The 18,896-nt window shown below is 35.5% G+C and overlaps 3 protein-coding genes and 1 non-coding gene across 4 annotated transcripts; 3 read left to right on the top strand and 1 right to left on the bottom strand.

Annotated features, from left to right (window-relative positions):
* The first annotated feature begins 4,536 nt into the window (after positions 1-4,536).
* On the top strand, positions 4,537-6,157 carry LOC111794981 (dimethylallyl, adenosine tRNA methylthiotransferase). Its single transcript, XM_087123686.1, has 8 exons — positions 4,537-4,744; positions 4,820-4,966; positions 5,096-5,193; positions 5,277-5,349; positions 5,440-5,500; positions 5,578-5,663; positions 5,749-5,838; positions 5,950-6,157. The coding sequence occupies exons 1-8, from the start codon at positions 4,637-4,639 to the stop codon at positions 6,013-6,015; spliced, it is 729 nt and encodes a 242-aa protein (XP_086979812.1). The 5' UTR covers positions 4,537-4,636; the 3' UTR covers positions 6,016-6,157.
* A 593-nt stretch (positions 6,158-6,750) lies between these two features.
* LOC111795574 (pectinesterase inhibitor 9) lies at positions 6,751-7,580 on the top strand. Its single transcript, XM_023678082.2, has one exon. The coding sequence runs from the start codon at positions 6,898-6,900 to the stop codon at positions 7,480-7,482; it is 585 nt and encodes a 194-aa protein (XP_023533850.2). The 5' UTR covers positions 6,751-6,897; the 3' UTR covers positions 7,483-7,580.
* A 1,196-nt stretch (positions 7,581-8,776) lies between these two features.
* LOC111795573 (elongation factor G-2, chloroplastic) lies at positions 8,777-12,176 on the top strand. The gene is made up of 4 exons (XM_023678081.2): positions 8,777-9,117; positions 9,683-11,097; positions 11,203-11,715; positions 11,798-12,176. Exons 1-4 carry the CDS (start codon positions 8,877-8,879, stop codon positions 11,963-11,965), a joined length of 2,337 nt encoding a protein of 778 aa, XP_023533849.2. The 5' UTR covers positions 8,777-8,876; the 3' UTR covers positions 11,966-12,176.
* A 273-nt stretch (positions 12,177-12,449) lies between these two features.
* Positions 12,450-12,523, bottom strand: TRNAN-GUU (transfer RNA asparagine (anticodon GUU)). Its single transcript has one exon. It is a non-coding gene; the product is annotated as a tRNA-Asn (tRNA).
* Between the last annotated feature and the right edge of the window lie 6,373 nt (positions 12,524-18,896).

The raw sequence follows: 18,896 nt of genomic DNA, 5'->3' as shown, positions 1-18,896 counted from the left end.
TGAAATGGGAGATCAATCAAAGAAGGATTAAGATTCTGGGGTCCACCATTTTTGCAATGAAAAAGACAGAGGAGCTACAATGGCAATGCTCTGCTGTGGTTAGCTCCACTAAATGGATGTGGGTCAGCTGAATATGGAGCTTACACGTGTCACCAACCATCAGAAGTGGCACAACAAAAAAGAAAAGTATACAACAAAATTTATAAATTTTTTAAGTTTAGTGGGATGGTTTTAAAAATTTTCTTCATTAAATTCTTTAAAATGTTTATAAACAATGCTAAAACGTTGTTTTACTCTATGATTAATTGCTTGTGGATGCAAAAATGTTGCACCCATGTTGTATTGAACACACTAGTTTAGCATAATCATAAGCTTTTAATTAAGGATATAAATTTTAACACCAAAATTATAATTAGAAAAAAAAAAAAAAAAAAAAGGAAAACCAAGTTTTTGCTTATTCAACTTTTTACTCCACCACATAGGCAATACACATCAGCCATTTCGTCATCTCTACGTTTACGTGTCCTTTCTGAAAGTAGGGAGATTAATATGGTGTTGCCATGTGGCATTGGAGGGGCCACGACTGGACTTCCCCCAGCTTTCCAATAATAATATTTTATTCATAATATTCGCACCGACCTGTAACCTGTTCCATGAATGACCCGGTTTTTTATTTTCTACATTTTCTTGGCGCTCTGTTCATGATGAAAAAACCGGGTTCTTTTTCTTTTCTTAAAGTAAAATAATTATATATTTAAAAGGAAATGCTTGACATAATATTGGTAATAATCTGATTAAATAGTTTATTTGGTTCATAATTATAGCTAGGCTGCGCTTCCCCCACATTTTTTTCTTATATCTATATATATATATATAAATATATATATACTTGCCTTTTGCAAATGTGTTTAAAAAAATAATTAAATTTTAAAAATTAGAAAAAAGTAAATTTTGCTAAGATTTCTAAAGCAACTTTTAAAAAGTGAAAATCTTATAATATAATCATATTATTAAATATAGCTAAAATATTCCTTTCTTTATAAATCTAAATTTTGATTTCGTGCAACATTTAACATTATAATTTATTTAAAAGATAAACTTTAGCATATAAAAAGGATTTATGAAATTAATCATTTCAAATCGTGATGTTCCTCTTCTTTGTTAAGAAGTACCATCGTGGCACTCACGTAAAGAAGGAGTCTATAAATGAATTGAAATCACGTTCGAATGAAAGCGATCTTTAGTGTAAAATAGCGAAAAAAGACTTTAAAATTTTGAAAAGTATACATTATTTTTTCAGTGATTCAATTATAAAAATTTCATTATTAAGTGTACTTTACTTAGAACAATGGAACGTTGGGAGCCTTCTAAGAACTTTCTTGAGATACACGTGAGTGAGGACAAAACATGCTAAAAGAAGTAGGAAACGTGATTATGTCGTAGGAAAACGTCAGAGGCATCGATTACCGAATATAAGTTCATCCATATATTTAAAAACGTACATGAGGTATGTAAGGCTGGGTTATATTTTACTTAAGCAACATCAAAAAGTATTTACCCAGTTTGAGCAAAATATATATTTTAGGTGAAGGAGAAAGCACATAAAGTCTATGGTGACTATAAAAAGAATTGTTTAAAGTTTAGGGTTCTATCCATTTGAAGATTTTACATGTGTTTAATTTTTCTTTCTTTGTTGGTTCGTCTATATCATTATTTTAATGTCACCCATTGATAATAGAGCACAAATACCATATGGGTGGTTGGGTATACAGATCTCCTCCTTTTTTGGGTTTTGACTTATGTCTCTTGGCGTAGGTTAGTGGGTATGAACATCCACCCTTTACCCTACAAGTCTTCATAATCTTGACTACTTTTAAACATAAACTTAAAAAATATTGGTTTCATTATCCATTTAGACCAAGATAATGAAAGTTTATGAATTTGTTACGTACTTTTAAAAGCATTCAATGCATCTAGTTTTAGTGATTATTTAGAGAAATGAGAATTCAAAGAGTCATTTTGTTGAGATAATTTAAGAGAAGATGTTGATAATTCAGATGCCAAGTGTCCAAGGAGGAAAAATAAAGCATATATTTAAAATTACTTTGAAGATACTGCAAAACAAGACCATTTGACCAAGTACAGACATAATTTTAAAAGAAGACACAACTTCCTTTGTAGTTCAACAACATAAACAACACTTGTTATGTTCCTACGGTGTCTCGTCTCTTCTAACTTTGCAAAACCAACCACGTATGAGTTTTCCTTTTTTTGGGTTCCAAAACATTTTACATTTTGATGTTTCATAACACACAAAACCCTTCCTTTTAAATGTATAGTACATGCACGGTGTAATAATACTTTCACCCCTCATAGATATTGTTCACTTTAGTCTGTTTCGTATTGTAGTTAGTTTCATAGGTTTAAAATGCATCTACTAGGGAAAGATTTCCACATTCTTATAAGAAATGTTTCATCTTCAATAGCACACCGCTCAATATTTGACTCTAACACCATTTGTAACAGCTCAAGCTCCGTCCAGTGACTTGTTCTGATACCATTTATAGCAGATATTGTCTGTTTTGACCTGTTATATATTGTTGTTAGTCTCACAGTTTAAAATGCGTCTACTAGGGAGAGGTTTTCACACCCTTATAAGAAATGCTTCATTCCTTCTCTAACCGACGAGGGATCTCACAAACCCTAACGACAAAATAATCCTCATCTCTTTTGGTTAATCCAAGCACAACCCTATTAATTAAGAAAAATGCGTCATCTTAGGCTTAGGGTTTACAATTTGGTACTTAAATTGATGATAAAAGACATTAATGTAGGATGATTTAAACTATACGCAATTCATGAATCTCTCTTATTGAGTTTGAAACAAAGAGTCCCATTGCGTTTAAAAAGTAATGAAACCCCCAAAAGGAACTGTGGAAGTAGGCAGGTCGTAGTTGAATTGGATGGATGTTTATAAATGCAACAAAGTGGAGAGGGATCAAAAAGGATGCCAAATGTTTTTGTTAATTTTTGTAGGAAAAGACGAATGGGTTATTTTAATTAACCCTAAAAAGTGACCAACTTTGCCACCCACCATACCACTTAGGTTAATGATGAAGTATTCAATCTCCAAGTACATGTTAGCGTCATGTTTAGCTCAAACACCATTAACCCATATCCAAAAGAGACTTTTCACCAACCCAATTCAATTCTTTCATTAACAAATTATGAACTTAAATAAACTTTGATTACGTTTTTAATTACCTCAATTATTTACGCCATTAGTGGGTAATGCAATCGTCATTTATTCTTAAGAAAAAGTATTATGGCACAGATTTGGGAAGCAAAATGATGGATGGAAACGCCGACACATAGAAGGAAGCGAGTTGGGAATGAGGAACCAACAATCAATTCAATTGGTTTTTTGTTGGAAAGTAAATGGAAAAGACATTCACTTGGGACTTTTAATTTCATTGATTTTACAGAAAAGTACTTAAGAACAAAGAATTTAAATGTGTATGATGAATTAATGTATTTTAATCATCAAATCTAGCAGGTGAATGAGGGTGTTGACTGGGGAGGGAGTTGAGTAAGGATTGGGTGTGATGGAGTAGGATAGATCACCTAATTGGACATGAGAACAGAAGATTAGGAGAAAGAACAGCAAATAAGGGATTTGATTGGAGGGCAACTCCGGGATCGCAATTAGCTCATCCACTCTCACTCCGTCCATCTCGTCAGTTGGGAAGGAGAATAAATTTTTTTTTTATAAAGGCGTGGAAATCCTTCCCAATTTTCTTTTTTCGCTTACATTTGAGTGAAGGTTAGATTGTGTGGCAATGGAGTATGGTAGATTCGTCCCATATGTTTGTCGGCAGTCGAAACACTATGGACGCAACTATTGGACGCAGCGGTTGTGTTTGTGTTGAAGATTTATATGTGGAGAAAATTAAAATCTTCACATACGTGTATCCACTGAGGTGTTAGATGTGATAGAAATTCAGTAACAAAAATGCTACGGCCCAGCCCATTGATTGCTTTTAAGGACTACACTTACAATAGCCGTAGGCCTGTTTGAACCAGCCCACAACTGCATCATTGAGGGAAACAAATCTTTAATTACTTTACAACTAACTCGCTTGTGTTTAAGGAAGTTGGTGCGACCAAATACTAGACATCCTCTTATGATCGTAAGACTTCTATTATTGACCAAAACATTAGAAATTTGAATGTCTCCCGAATTCACTCAGTCTCACATGATTTCTTATTTTAAATTATAAAAATTTATTAAACATGCAAATAAAAATATGAACTTCCTAAAATTAAACAAAAATTGGAAAGACCCAATTTGTGATAAATAAAAAGTTGTGACTAAATTCTAAGTTAATCAAAGATATAATACTTTGAATGAGTAGAAGTAATGGTTATGTTTAGGTTGGCGGCAGAACCATTAAAAACGAACGGTTGTCTTTTTACGTTTTGGACGGTTAAGATTTCCCGCCACAGGGAGCTTCATTCGCATACGGATAACGCTGGTGCAGAGTACTGCAGAGTAGTACAGAGTGAGACGAGGACCCAAGAACCAGTGGCTGAGAATTGCAATCTTTTCATTTTCACTATTTCACAGAGCCCATCAATGGCCGCTCTTAGGTTCGGCTTCACCGCCACCACCATCCACGTTTCATCAACGTCGATTCTCACCCGCACTCGCCCCAACCCAAAGACCATTACCTGCGTCGGATGGGTATCTTTCTAATCTTTCCCTCTTCTTCTTACACTTCCATTTTTCCTTTCCTTATCAGAGATTCGTTCGATTCAGGACCCAGAAGGCATTTTTGGACCGCCTCAGACCGGCCATATCGCTCGAAGAGAGTTCACAAGGCGGCTGGAGAGGGATGCCGAAGCTCGCGAGGCTTTCGAACGCGAAGTCCGGGAAGAGAAAGAACGCCGCCAATTGCTTCGAGCGGTACTTCTAGCAATTGGGGTTTTTCAATTTCATGACTTTTTTCCAATTGGGTTTGTGTTTGTTTCCAAATTTGGAGTGTTGGTCAGTCAAAATTTACTGATTGTTGTATTCATCTCTGTTCATGGATAGTCTCGTGTAGTTCCGAACAACGTGACTGGCCTTATTGAGTATTTTCTTGATACTGAAGCTCAGGATATTGAATTTGAAATCGCCAGGTTAAGGCCCAGGTTAGTGATTGAAACAGGATTCTGATTTTTCCAGTTCTGTTAGCTCAATCAGCTCTGATATCAACATTGTCTGATCATGGCAGGCTGACCGAGGAGTTTTTTTCGAGTATAAAACTTGAGCTGGGAGAGCTTAGATTTGCCGTTAACAAAACTGAGGTCAATTCTTGTCATGTTTTAAAATTTCCTTAGATGAAGATTGATGCCATCACGATAACAACTAAACAAGCAATTCCCTTGATTGTTTAGGCCATGGAAGACAGAGTGATTGAGTTAGAAGCATTACAGAAAGCGCTTGAAGAAGGAATAGGTCTGTCTGAAACCTCAATTCCTCTTTCCCTGGGCTGCTTCATTTGATAACATACTTCATTTAGTTTTGTGTTACAGAAGCGTATGATAAAATGCAAGGCGAACTGGTAAAAGCAAGGGAAGGCTTAACCAAAATTTTAACATCAAAGGATGTAAAAGCTACCGTATGTGTTCTGTTTCTTCTTTCACTCTGCTGTTTATACCTGACTCTGCAACCAAAATGCTGACCATGTCGCTTCTATTCTGTAGTTGTTGGATATGGTGGAACGAAACGAGCTCAATCGATCGCTACTAGCCCTTCTCGACGAAAACATAGCCAATGCGCAAAGCGGTAACCAGGTAATAGCCATTGATGAATTTCTTCTTTCACCATGTTAGCTTCAAACAACATCTTTAGAGCTTAAGAACACAGATCTTGGCAATTGAATCTTCTTCATTGACGATATGCAGAAAGATGCTGCTGCTTTCATGGAAAAGGTTCGAGGGGCTGTTCTCAAGTACATGACAGCAGCTTAGTAGTCTGGATTGCGAGAAACTAGAACAGTTACTGAGTATTTCAATAACTTAGTATACAAATTTTTTTCAGAATTCATTAGAAATTTTCTAAGCTATCTATTTGAATCCTTCAAAAACATATCATTCTATTACTTGATATCTACTCACACGGTGCTTGTCCTAACCAATCGAGATAACACCCATTTCATGAACGTTTCCTATGATTAATTTATTTAATGAACGAACAAATCATCCGGGTATTATGAGATTGATGAGAATTTGCATCATAATTTTTGACTTTGTGTCCGGACTTTCTGGAATCCACCCCAAAATTCAAATGTAAGAATCGGATTCTTCGAGGGTTAGTTACTTGTTATTATCTCATCCATACAATAATTTTTAAGGAATCAAATTTTGTTGGGTTAATTTATAATCCACTTTAATCCCTTCCCAAAACTATAGAACTAGTAATTGATTATCATAATATCATTACCTCTCTATGTTAAATATGAAGTTTAGTGTGTAAATTTGTAACCTAATCCCACTTCAATTTTCAAATTGAATTAGTTATTTTTGTTGGATGGCAGACAGGAGGCCGAGAAAAAAGTGGCAGCTTTCAAGCAAAAGGTAGGAAAATAATGCACTCAAAAGTGGATGATGAAACAGACCTTACCCACTTTTTATGAAACCATATGGGACGTCTCTGATCTCTTTTTTTTTTTTTTTTTTTTTTTTTTTTTTTTTTTTTTTCTTTTCTAAATTACAAGATTCACGTATTGTTAAACTAAGAACAGATAATAAAATATTAGAGAGTGCTAGTATTGTTTATATAATACTTTCCAAATGTCTTTTTTTGTGGCATAAAATACCCTGTCCTCCTCTCCCTTTCCCTCCAGACTAGCAATGGCAAATCTCAAGATCTCACTCCCACTTCTCGTCCTTGTAGTCCTCCACAATGCCGCACCCACACACTCAGCCACCGCCACCAGCTTCATTGAGTCCTCCTGCAGAGTCACTCGCTACCCGGCGCTCTGCGTCCACTCCCTCTCAGCCTACGCCACTTCCATCCGCCAGAGCGGCCGTCAGCTCACCCAAACCGCCCTCTCCGTCAGCCTCAACAAGTCCCGTCTCGCTGCAGCCTTCGTGTCCAACCTCGCTAAAGGCCGTGCAGTCAGAGGACTAGAGTACCAGGCCTTGAAAGACTGCATTGAGAACATGGGCGATACCGTGGACCGCCTCAGACAGTCGGTGAAAGAGCTCAGGGACTTGCGTCGAACAGCTGGTGGGGACTTGTTGTGGCACTTGAGTAATGTCCAGACTTGGGTCAGCGCCGCCCTGACTGATGAAACCACTTGCCTTGATGGGTTCGCCAGCCGCCGCTTGGATGGCCAAGTTAAGGCAGCGATTCGCCGGAAGATTACACTTGTTGCTCAAGTCACTAGTAATGCCCTCGCTCTTGTTAATCACTTCGCCGACAAAAAGCACTAATTTTGTATTTGGAATTGGGTGTGTGTTAGGCTTGTTTGTATATTATCTGGGCTTGCTCTAATAGTGATTTTGCAATGGAAAGCTTTAAGTTATGTAAACTTTTGTGTTTGTTTGTATGGTCGATTAGCTTTATGTGCCCTGTTAGTTAACGTCCCCCATTCTGTATTCTTGGTGCTGCTGCTGCAGAGGCCACTGCACAGGCTCACAACTAAAAAAGGGGATCTGATAGGACGACGGGCACATGGGGCTTGTTGGAACCCACAATTTTAGTAATGCCACACACCTTTCCCATACTCTGTCTAGTCAAACCAGTGTAACTGCCCCCAACCTCCCCCATCTTCATTATTGGTAATGGAGTCAATGTGAAGGCTAAGGTCCCAAGTAGCTACGTTTAGAAATCACGACTTTCTAGAATGGTATGATATTATACACTTTAAGTATAAGCTCTCATGTCTTTGCTTTGGGCTTTCCCAAAAGACTCCCAAAAGACCTTGTACCAATTGATATACTATTCTTTAATTTTAAACGGATGATCTTCCACTAAATTAACCAATGTGGGTTTCACTGTAAACCATTTTGGAATACCCACTTCTCTCCTTCTCTGTTTCTATTTGGTTGTTGAGAACTTGAAAGGAAAGGAGAATGTAATTATTATCATGTAAAAGACACCTAAATTATCAAATGCATCTATTGTTAGTTTATCTTTAAAATGTTGGCTTAAGATCCTTTCCCAAATCTTTTTATCGTAAGAGAAGCCCAAGAATCTAAAGCCCAAATATTTAATGGGCCAAGTAATGGGCCCAAGTACGGGCTCTCCTTAGAGCTTCTAATGGGCTCGGCCTACTTGGTACGACCCAGCCCATTGCTTTTGCCGTTCGGTAAAGGAAGCTATTATTTATACAACTCCAAATTAAATTAGTAGCATATCCTCATATTATACAATACAAAAACGATATGTATACGGTACACACGTGAGAGTGATTTCGGGTTCGAATTGGAAAACCACATCTATAATCTGCGGTGTGGAATTACAAGGCTATGTGGCACCTTCCAAACCTGCTCTTTATTGGCCCATTGTCAGTTCAAAAGTGGCATGTTTTACAGTTTTGCCCTTAGTTTCTTTCTAAATTACTATCTTACAATAAATAATTTTATAACCTTGGATTAAACTATAAATGTTGCTTCAAAAAATACATATTAGTTGGGGCAATTGGGTTATTATCGTGATTTACGAGGGTAGTTCCCGGAAAAAATAATTTCTAAAATGAAGAATTTGGAGATCTTATCTACTGGCCGTAATCCGAAGAAAACTCAGCCGCTCTATTTCACGAACTCTAAAACTCCATTGCCGTTCCAAATCTCTCTCTCAGAAACGGAGAGATAGGAAAACGATAATGGCGGCAGAGTCAATGAGAGCAGCTTCTTCTGTGTGCAATTTCAATGGCTCTCAGAGAAGGCATGCATCGCCTCTCTTTCGAACTCCCTTTCTACTTCGTTCTTCGCGAACTTTCTCTTCCTTTACTCTGTCTTCCCGCTCCCAATTTTTCGGTAGAAACCTTCGTCTGGCCTCATCACCTCCCTCAAACCTCTGTAAGAACAGACGCAACCTCTCTGTCTTTGCTATGGCCGCCGAAGGTATTATTCCCCCCCCCCCCCCCCCCCCCCCCCCCCCTTGTTCTTCTATGGCGAATTATCACTTTTAAATTGGGGTTTCGGATTACTTTATATGCCAGGGTTTTGAATGCGGGAAGCTCCATAGCTATTGAATGTATTATTTACTTGCATGTTTTAACATACTTTCAATTTTGATGTGAATAACTTTGGTTCCGAGAAAGAGGCTCCATTCAATGTCCTTCATTGCAATAATACCCACTTCATATTTTAAATTACGAAAGCCTACAGAATTGGATGTGTTCTGAAGTATTAGGACTATATGACCGCTATGAGCTATTTCTTTTCAATTCTTTGCTTTTCATTTCTTGCAGGGGTGAGTTTCATAATGGTCATTGTTTCTTGAAACACCTTGAGTATTGCTTTTCAACAACATGTGGCCTTGGTTACAATTTTTCAAATGTTTATGCAAACACTGAATTTTCTAGTTTGATGTTTCTCTAAGACAGCCTTCTACTCTTTCACAATTACAAGTTATGCAAGGAAGCTTCTCAATAGGGATATACTTATTTTCATCTTTTGTTTGCAGATGGAAAGCGCTCGGTCCCGCTAGAAGACTATAGGAACATTGGAATCATGGCTCATATTGATGCCGGTAAGACGACTACAACAGAGCGTATTCTATACTACACAGGGAGAAACTACAAGATAGGGGAAGTACACGAGGGAACGGCGACAATGGACTGGATGGAGCAAGAACAAGAAAGAGGAATAACCATTACTTCTGCTGCAACTACTACATTCTGGAACAAACACCGTATTAATATTATTGATACACCGGGTCATGTTGATTTTACACTTGAGGTGGAGCGTGCGCTTAGAGTGTTGGATGGTGCAATATGCCTATTTGACAGTGTTGCTGGAGTTGAACCACAATCTGAAACTGTGTGGAGGCAGGCTGATAAGTATGGAGTTCCCAGAATTTGCTTTGTCAACAAAATGGATCGCCTTGGAGCTAACTTTTTCCGAACAAGAGACATGATTGTCACAAATTTGGGTGCCAAGCCACTTGTTATTCAATTACCAATTGGCTCTGAAGATAACTTTAAGGGTGTTATTGATCTTGTGAGGATGAAAGCTATAGTTTGGTCGGGAGAAGAGTTGGGTGCTAAGTTTGCGTATGAAGATATTCCAGAAGATCTTAAGGATCTCGCTGAAGACTATCGATCTCAGATGGTTGAGACTGTTGTCGAGTTGGATGATCAAGCCATGGATAACTACTTGGAAGGAATTGAACCTGATGAGTCGACCATTAAGAGGCTTATTCGGAAGGGGACGATATCTGCTTCTTTTGTTCCTGTATTGTGTGGCTCAGCTTTCAAAAACAAGGGGGTCCAACCATTGCTTGATGCTGTTGTGGACTATTTACCTTCACCGGTTGAGTTGCCGCCCATGAAGGGAACTGACCCGGAGAACCCAGAACTGATAGTTGAGAGGGCTGCCAGTGATGACGAACCATTTTCAGGACTAGCTTTCAAGATCATGAGTGATCCTTTCGTAGGATCACTGACATTTGTGAGAGTATACGCAGGTAAACTTTCTGCAGGATCTTATGTATTGAATTCGAACAAAGGAAAGAAAGAGAGAATTGGTAGACTTCTTGAAATGCATGCAAACAGCAGAGAGGATGTAAAGGTGGCCCTTGCTGGGGATATTGTTGCTCTTGCCGGTCTTAAAGATACCATTACTGGTGAAACCCTGTGTGATCCAGATAAGCCTATTGTACTTGAACGGATGGACTTCCCTGATCCTGTGATTAAGGTTGCAATCGAGCCCAAAACTAAAGCTGATGTCGATAAGATGGCAACTGGTTTAATCAAGCTGGCTCAAGAAGACCCATCGTTCCACTTCTCACGTGATGAAGAGATTAACCAGACTGTGATTGAAGGCATGGGAGAGTTGCATCTTGAAATCATTGTTGACAGGCTCAAGAGGGAATTCAAGGTTTGTATTTGTTGCTTCTCATTTTACTCCTAACCATGAAAATCTTTATTGCTTGAAAGTCCATTTTGCAGAAAATTTGTTAACAGTACAATTTGGTTTAAATAGGTTGAAGCTAATGTCGGTGCGCCGCAAGTTAACTACCGAGAAAGTATTTCGAAAATTTCGGAAGTGAAGTATGTGCACAAAAAGCAATCCGGTGGTCAAGGACAGTTTGCTGATATTACAGTGCGGTTCGAACCCATGGAAGCAGGCTGTGGATACGAGTTCAAAAGTGAAATCAAGGGAGGAGCAGTGCCAAAAGAATACATTCCTGGGGTGGTCAAGGGATTGGAAGAGTGTATGAGCAATGGGGTTCTTGCTGGCTTTCCCGTGGTTGACGTTCGCGCGGTGCTCGTTGATGGTACATACCATGATGTAGATTCAAGTGTGTTGGCCTTTCAACTTGCAGCCAGGGGAGCTTTCAGGGAAGGGATGAGGAAAGCAGGTCCTAAAATGCTCGAACCAATCATGAAAGTTGAGGTTGTGACCCCAGAGGAACATCTTGGAGACGTAATTGGAGATCTCAACTCCAGGAGAGGACAGATCAACAGCTTTGGTGACAAGCCTGGGGGTCTCAAGGTATGCCACAATAACCACACATAATTGCTTTGGTCAATAAACAAGCATTCAATGAACAAAGCTTTGAATTGAATGAATGCAGGTGGTGGATTCGCTGGTTCCTCTAGCAGAGATGTTTCAATACGTCAGTACGCTAAGGGGGATGACAAAAGGGAGAGCTTCATACACAATGCAATTGGCCAAGTTCGATGTGGTACCTCAGCACATCCAGAACCAGCTTGCTACCAAGGAGCAAGAAGTTGCTGCTTGATTTTGGTTCCTGTTTTGAACAACCTGCGATTCTTTGTCTGTTGGGTCAGGGGCTTGGTGTTATTAAATTATGCCATGTTTGTGCAAAGATGATTGCTGTTCCTGGGACACTTAGCCCTTCAAGCAAGGTGTACTTATTCAAGTACTTGGCTGTCCATTTGTTAAATTTCGACCCAATTGAATCAATTTTGAATGTATAATTAATTTCCCAACCGAGGAAGCCAAAATATCTATTTATTATATGCATCTTGGAGGAACGACTAAAATTTCACCCAAAAAAGAACATAAAAATCAAAAAATAAAAAAAACTCACTATTTTTGTAAGTAGTGGTGATCAATGTCAAGGTGATTTTTCAGATATTTTAGTCCTTAAATCTGAAAAGAAAAATGATAACAATAAATTGAATGCACAATTCAATCTGCAAACTGCTAGAATATCATATGAAAGAAAATGAAAAATCAGTTCAGAATTAAAATAAAGAAATCGCTAGAGGAAGGGGTTGAACCTTCGACCTTGTGGTTAACAGCCACACGCTCTAACCAACTGAGCTACTCCAGCGGACGTTTCTTTGTTCACACCTTAAATAAATAATCATTATATTTTAGATTTATTCATGAAAAAATTAAAAAAAAAAAAACCAACGTAAGCCCACTGACCGGATTTGCATTTACTATTCCGATCATGGAGGCCCCGGAGTACTCGTTCTGTCCTTTTTTTAAAAAAAAAGAAAAAAAAAAAAAAAAAAAAAGAAGAAAAAGACTAATCGAACTGATTTCATTTGAATTTTGTAAACTTTTCCTTGTGAAACAAAAATTTTGGTAAGTTCTAAGCCCAATGGTCATTAGATATAGTCTTTTGAAAACGTATATTGATGAGGGAAGCTTCAATGGCGGCCTGTAATGGCCTGAATTATGGGCTGTGGCATCCTTCAAAGCAGGGTTACTGTGCTTGAATATTAGGATAGAAAACCATACTCTTAATGAGGTCCACATATGTTGAGATAGATTGATGAAATTATTTTTATCATAAAAATAATTGTTGAGATATGTCATGATTTTAAGGTTGAAAGTAATCCATTGTGTCATGATTCTGAAAGAGGCAAAATTGATAGAAAACAAATGAGTAAAATGAGGTCCACAGTACTTTCTTTCTTTAATTATTTTTAAAAAAAACATGTCATATTTTGTGGTAATGATTTATAATAATAAATTTAAACGACTTGGAATTACAAATAACGAAAATGGTATTCTAAACTTTTAAAATTAAAACCCAAAGAGTTGAAATTTAAATTAAGTTCAAGAGAAATAAATTAGAACCAAAATAGTAACTCAACCTTAAAAAGTTGTTAAATTGTAAATTTAATCTCTATAATTTTATGAAACCCGAAAAAAAAAAAAAATTAAGAATGAATGGGAATGTTTTACCTCGAATATATAATAATGTTCAAGTAAATGAAAGGATTATTGGGGAAATAAACGGTGTAGGGTATGTTGAAGAAATATGAACATATGATATGAAACTAATAATTAAAGAAAACACATGATTGAGAAGTGAAGTGATCTCATAAATCTTACCTAACAAAATCCAAATCCGAATCTAAATCTACATTGGTTTCACACTTTGGTGGTATGAGCTCAAAGATGTGAATGCAAAATAGGGGCAGTTGGCCTTAGTTTTTTATGCCCTTATTGCTTATGGAACCCACCCCCACAAACTTAAATAATGGAATAATAACACGACTCTTGAAGGATCATGCAATGATTTCATATTAACTAGATATTTTTAATAAAAAGTTCATCTTTTTACTCTTGTTATTCGATTAGCTATAGCATAAAAGTCCCCAATAATACGATTTTATATTACTACTAATAAATGTAAGAATACTCGATATTCACTCATTGACCAAATTGCATGAATAATAAATGTAACACGTAAAGGGTCATATATTCATGCTTCAAAATATTTTGATAATGTTCGACAATAATATTATCACGACTTTGAAAGCCATGTACGGTATCAATATCAAACCAAATACAGTAAGTAATAGGCATTGAGAAGAAGAAAACTATGCTGTTAGACTCTTTTAAGTATGTATTTAGATTTTTTTTTCTTTAAAAAAAAATGGTAATAATTAGTCTCCACGCCAATAACCAACAAACACAAAATGATGCCTCTTGATTGGAGCATGTGATTTGGTGCTCCAATAGTGTGGTTGACTAATGTAGTCAACGGTCAAATACTCAAACCCAAGCAACTAACGTATTGTCTTTAGGGTTCTAAATTTCTAACTTTGATTATTTCTTTGAAAATGAACGTCTCATGTTTTTTTGTTGTCTTTAATTTTAATATAGTTGAAATTAGGTTGGAGCTATAGTCTTTGTCTCCTTAAAGTTTAATAGCTCTCATTCCTAATTTGACCTTAAAAGTTTAAAAGTATCCATGTATGTGTTAGATTGTAATAACTAATGAAAGACACAAATTTCAAAGTTCGTTCTAAGCCTAAATGCGTAATTTAACATCTTTTTTACAAAGATATACTAGAGCACAAGGACAATGTAACCACTCAAGTCCATGTGGGATTCACAATCTACTGGGACCCACGTCCTTGTTCGCACTCGTTCCCTCCCCAAGTTGATGTGGGACCTCCAATTCACCCCTTCAAGGCCCAGCGTCTTTGCTGACACACCGCCTCGTGCCCACCCCTTTAGGGCTCAACCTTCTCGCTGGTACATTACTCGGTGTCTAGCTCCGATACCATTTTTAACAGCTGAAGTCCACCGTTAGTATATATTGTCATTTTTTAGCTTTCCTTTTTGGGGTTCCCCTCAAGATTTTAAAACACGTTTGTTAGGGAAAAGTTTGCACATCCTTATAAAGAATGCTTCGTTCTCCTCGCAACCGACGTGGGATCTCACCAACAAAAAAACATAGCAAGTGAACAAACATAATTCATGGAAACCAAAACTTTCCAAACAAACACACCATGATCCTAATAAAAATGAATGAAATGAAGGCATATGAAAAATGAAAGGAAAATGCAGGTAGATGGTCGTATTCAATTCAATGAAATAATTATATACACAAAAAACGTATAAAGTTAAGGTATAGCTGCTAGCTTGTTGTTTTGTTTTAGCGTATTTGCTACGTGTGTCTTCATGTTTGCCAAATCTTTACTCCATATTTCTCCTTTTTAGGTATACACATAATATTTACACCCACAAAACCCTTTTGGTCCATGTCTTATCACTACGCTGATTTTGATGTTTCATCATTATTATTATTAATTCTTTAATCACTATTTGGGTCAATCTAATTATCTTGTTTGAACCCTCACATCAAATCTCAAATGCTTTTAGTGGCTGCCTGCGTTTTCGCCATATGAGAGAGTAGAACAACCTTGGTATCTAATTGAAGCCCGAATATGAGTGAGTAGAACAACCTTGGTATCTAATTGAAGCCCGAATATGAGAGAGTAGAACAACCTTGGTATCTAATTGAAGCCCGAATACGAGAGAGTAGAGCCATTGTTCTTATTAAGAAAGATTTTAAATTCTCAATCTTTACGAGAGTGTTCTTGGGTAAACAAGCTTGCAATCATAGAAGGGATGGAATTGGGATTGAAAAGCTCAAGAATTTGGATTAATCTTATGATACAAGCCTCTGGCTCTCATATTGGGATTGAAAATATGTAAGAGGAACCCTTTTTTGGAATATGTATTATATGTATCTCTGTTGAACGTGGGGAACCAAAACAATAATGACTTTATAACCATAATCATCAACATTTTCAACCCCACCATTTGTTCCACTTCCTATTTCTCATCAACTTTCTGTATTCAACATTCAGATATTAATTCAAGTGCCTCAATTATTATTATTATTATTTTTAGTTCAATCAGATACATATTTTTTAATTTCAACTACTTGGGTTTTATGTGAATTCTTTGATTATTTAAATCATCATTGAATTGGATTGTTTTAAGTTGTTATATTAGGGTTTAAATTGCTTATTCGAGCATAGTCGAGGTCAAATATACGAACAATATTCAAATAATTAAAGTTTGCATTTTTATTCATTGAATTCAATAATTAAATATTGGGCTGGTTCAAAATTACCATTTATCTTGATTTTCAAATGTTAAAAGTGAAAATATTGTTATTCAATATAATTAATTAGTGTTGGTGTTTAATTTGAGGTAAATGAGTGAGTGTTTAAGAGAAGATAAATTTATGTAACGGTAGGTGGAAATTAATAAATTTATGATATTGGAGAGTTTTAATAATTATTACAATTATTAATTTTAGATTTATATGTATCTGTGTACATATCCATATCTAACACTTTTTAATAAATGGAATATTTAAGAATTTCATTATGTTATATTTACAAATTTCATTATGTTATATTTACAAATATATATATATATATATATATATATATATATATATATATATATATATATATATATATATATATTGGAAGACATATTACAATGATTGGCAATTATAATTATGTATAGTTAGATGGTAATAAAATTCCAACATTTTCCCAACATATCTGACCTAATTAATGATAAACGACATTAAAAAAAAAGGACCATTTTCGATTGTGTAAAGAATTTGAAAGTGTTAAAACACTCAGTTCTTAAATAAAATTAGTAATGGGTCATAATTTATGCGGAAATTACTACTTGATTACCCTACCAAAATGCTGTTTGTTAAATCTCTAATCGATTAAAACTTTAAATCATTATTATTGTTACTAATTCCACCCTCTTTTTTTTTTTCTTCGTTTAAAAAAAATGATGCCACGCAAGCATGATGTGGGGCCAGAAATGACACTTGGCTCACGTGTGAAACTTTTGCTTCAATTCTGTACTTCCTCAGAAACAAAGCGGAACAAAAGAAACCAAAAAATAATTGTTATGATTTTAAGAAAAAAAATGTTAATTAAATTAAATTATTTTAAAAAAAATTAATTCAATGATGATAATGTCTTGGTTAATTATTTAATTAATTATTTTAGACTTCAGAATTTAAATTTTCCATAAATTTATGTTCTAATTAAGTTGAGTTAAGATGAATGAATAATAATTTGACACAATATGTAAAAATAAAAATAAGTAAACAAATATAATCCATATGAGATTTGATAATTATTTAGTTTTAGGTTTTTGAAAATTATGTTTTATTTTCATTTTTTAAGTAAACATAATTAGTAAGTTCTAAAATTTTCAATAACAAAATGTAAGGTCGGGTGGAATGAATGATTTATTAGACAAAAAAAAAATTAATTTTAAACGCTATATTAAAAATTTACAGATTATAGACCTATAATATTCATAGATCAATTAAAGATAAATTAAGAAGGTAGATATAAAAATCGTAAGTATTTTGAGTTGGGAGATTCGACATTTTAGTTAAATAATATATTATTTGAATGAATTGAGATGTATTTAAATTAGCACATAATTATAATTTAATATAAGAAAAAGGAAGAATAGATGGGAAAATTAGATATGAAGTATAGTCTAGTAAAGTGTTGATCAAAATAGAGAAACTCAATTTATAATCTACCCTAAATAATATTGATATTTAATTTAGTGGCCCACATTATCCCTAGGCGCGTAACCGGCCTTATTATATGGAGACAAATAAATATTAAAAAAAAAACCAGAAAGTCGTGACTTGACTTATCAGCATTCTCGATCATCAAATAGTGTGGGACACGTGGCATGTGAGCTTCTCTGGCAAAAAAGCAAACCCTATGGCCCGCCTGCGGGACCCACACATAGGATAACGGCTGGGCCCCATATATTTTCCTTTTTCTATTTTACCACCCCGGTATTGTGAGCCTAATGATCATGGACTAGCCCACGCCGGACCATTAGCCGCCACGTACTCACTCCCGAAGACATCATTCTGTTCAGCTGGGCCCGAGTCTCCACCATGGTCCCTCGGCACGGAAATTCACGCATTCAAAATAACCGCCAGCTGGTCTCCTTCTCTTGGCTTAGCCGCTCACATAGCCGAGCCGCTCCTTTCCTTTTTCAAATAAAACATAAAAATAATTAATTCTAGGATTTGGAGGGAGAGGTGTCCCCATCGTATTCTCCATTGGTCGGTTACCAGTGGGACCCACTAAGCTTCTTAAAAATTATTTATACAAAAACTAATTAAAAAAATTTAAATGCGGACCGGACCGACCAACCAGAGCCCGCGTGCAACAGAGACTTGGGTGAATTATATATATATATATATACATAAATTAAAAAAACAAAAAAAACACTTTTAAAGTTTTTATCTTTTGTTTCGTAAATATCTATTCTTTTTTGGAACTTTTATAAACGTTTAAAATTATCTTTAAAATAGAAAAATAATTATAAAATTTGACCAATAGTTGATGAATGTAAATGTAATTTTTTCAAATTTAATTAAAAAAAAGTGTTTTAGTTACTGCCATATTAATTTTTATTCAAGATTGAGTTTTAAAAAGTCTATAAATGATCAAGAATAAGAATACAACTTTTGAACGGATATTAAAAACAAAGTGACCAACCTTAAAAGAAAAAAAATATTTCAAAAAAACTTATGAATTTGGCATTTAAATATTTGCACTTTTTAGTTAAGTTTTTTATTGGCTGGCTGGCTGTCTATGTAATTGTATGTGTTGGTGGGGGTACATTAAATTTTGGTTCTTTTTATAAGACAGAAATGGTACGTGCGAAGAACCCCACAAGGCCACATGGAACAGAAATGATTTTATACTGTTCAATTACTGTATATATATACATATATATATACACACACATTCGCTTGTTTTTTAAGATATTTTTGTCTGACTTTGTATTTAGATATTCCATTGCTTTTCTTTCTTTATGTGATCATAATTTTGTTTCAATAAGATGATAAAATGAGTGTTTTCTAAATG

The sequence above is a fragment of the Cucurbita pepo genome, chromosome 5 (assembly GCF_057944985.1).
Source record: "Cucurbita pepo subsp. pepo isolate OVF chromosome 5, ASM5794498v1, whole genome shotgun sequence".
In the NCBI taxonomy this organism is placed as follows: domain Eukaryota; kingdom Viridiplantae; phylum Streptophyta; class Magnoliopsida; order Cucurbitales; family Cucurbitaceae; genus Cucurbita; species Cucurbita pepo.
The sequence above is the reverse complement of the archived record's forward strand: the minus strand, read 5'-3'. Positions and strand labels throughout refer to the sequence as shown.

What these genes read in the sequence shown, in the direction of transcription:
- LOC111794981 (XM_087123686.1), top strand. Translation starts at nt 4,637, where the DNA reads ATGGCCGCTCTTAGGTTCGGCTTCACCGCCACCACCATCCACGTTTCA. An exon ending in ATCGCCAGGTTAAGGCCCAG is followed by an intron (nt 5,194 to 5,276) that starts GTTAGTGATTGA and finishes TGATCATGGCAG; the next exon opens with GCTGACCGAGGAGTTTTTTT. An exon ending in CAAAGGATGTAAAAGCTACC is followed by an intron (nt 5,664 to 5,748) that starts GTATGTGTTCTG and finishes TCTATTCTGTAG; the next exon opens with TTGTTGGATATGGTGGAACG.
- LOC111795574 (XM_023678082.2), top strand. Translation starts at nt 6,898, where the DNA reads ATGGCAAATCTCAAGATCTCACTCCCACTTCTCGTCCTTGTAGTCCTC.
- LOC111795573 (XM_023678081.2), top strand. Translation starts at nt 8,877, where the DNA reads ATGGCGGCAGAGTCAATGAGAGCAGCTTCTTCTGTGTGCAATTTCAAT. An exon ending in CTTTGCTATGGCCGCCGAAG is followed by an intron (nt 9,118 to 9,682) that starts GTATTATTCCCC and finishes TTTTGTTTGCAG; the next exon opens with ATGGAAAGCGCTCGGTCCCG. An exon ending in GGCTCAAGAGGGAATTCAAG is followed by an intron (nt 11,098 to 11,202) that starts GTTTGTATTTGT and finishes TGGTTTAAATAG; the next exon opens with GTTGAAGCTAATGTCGGTGC.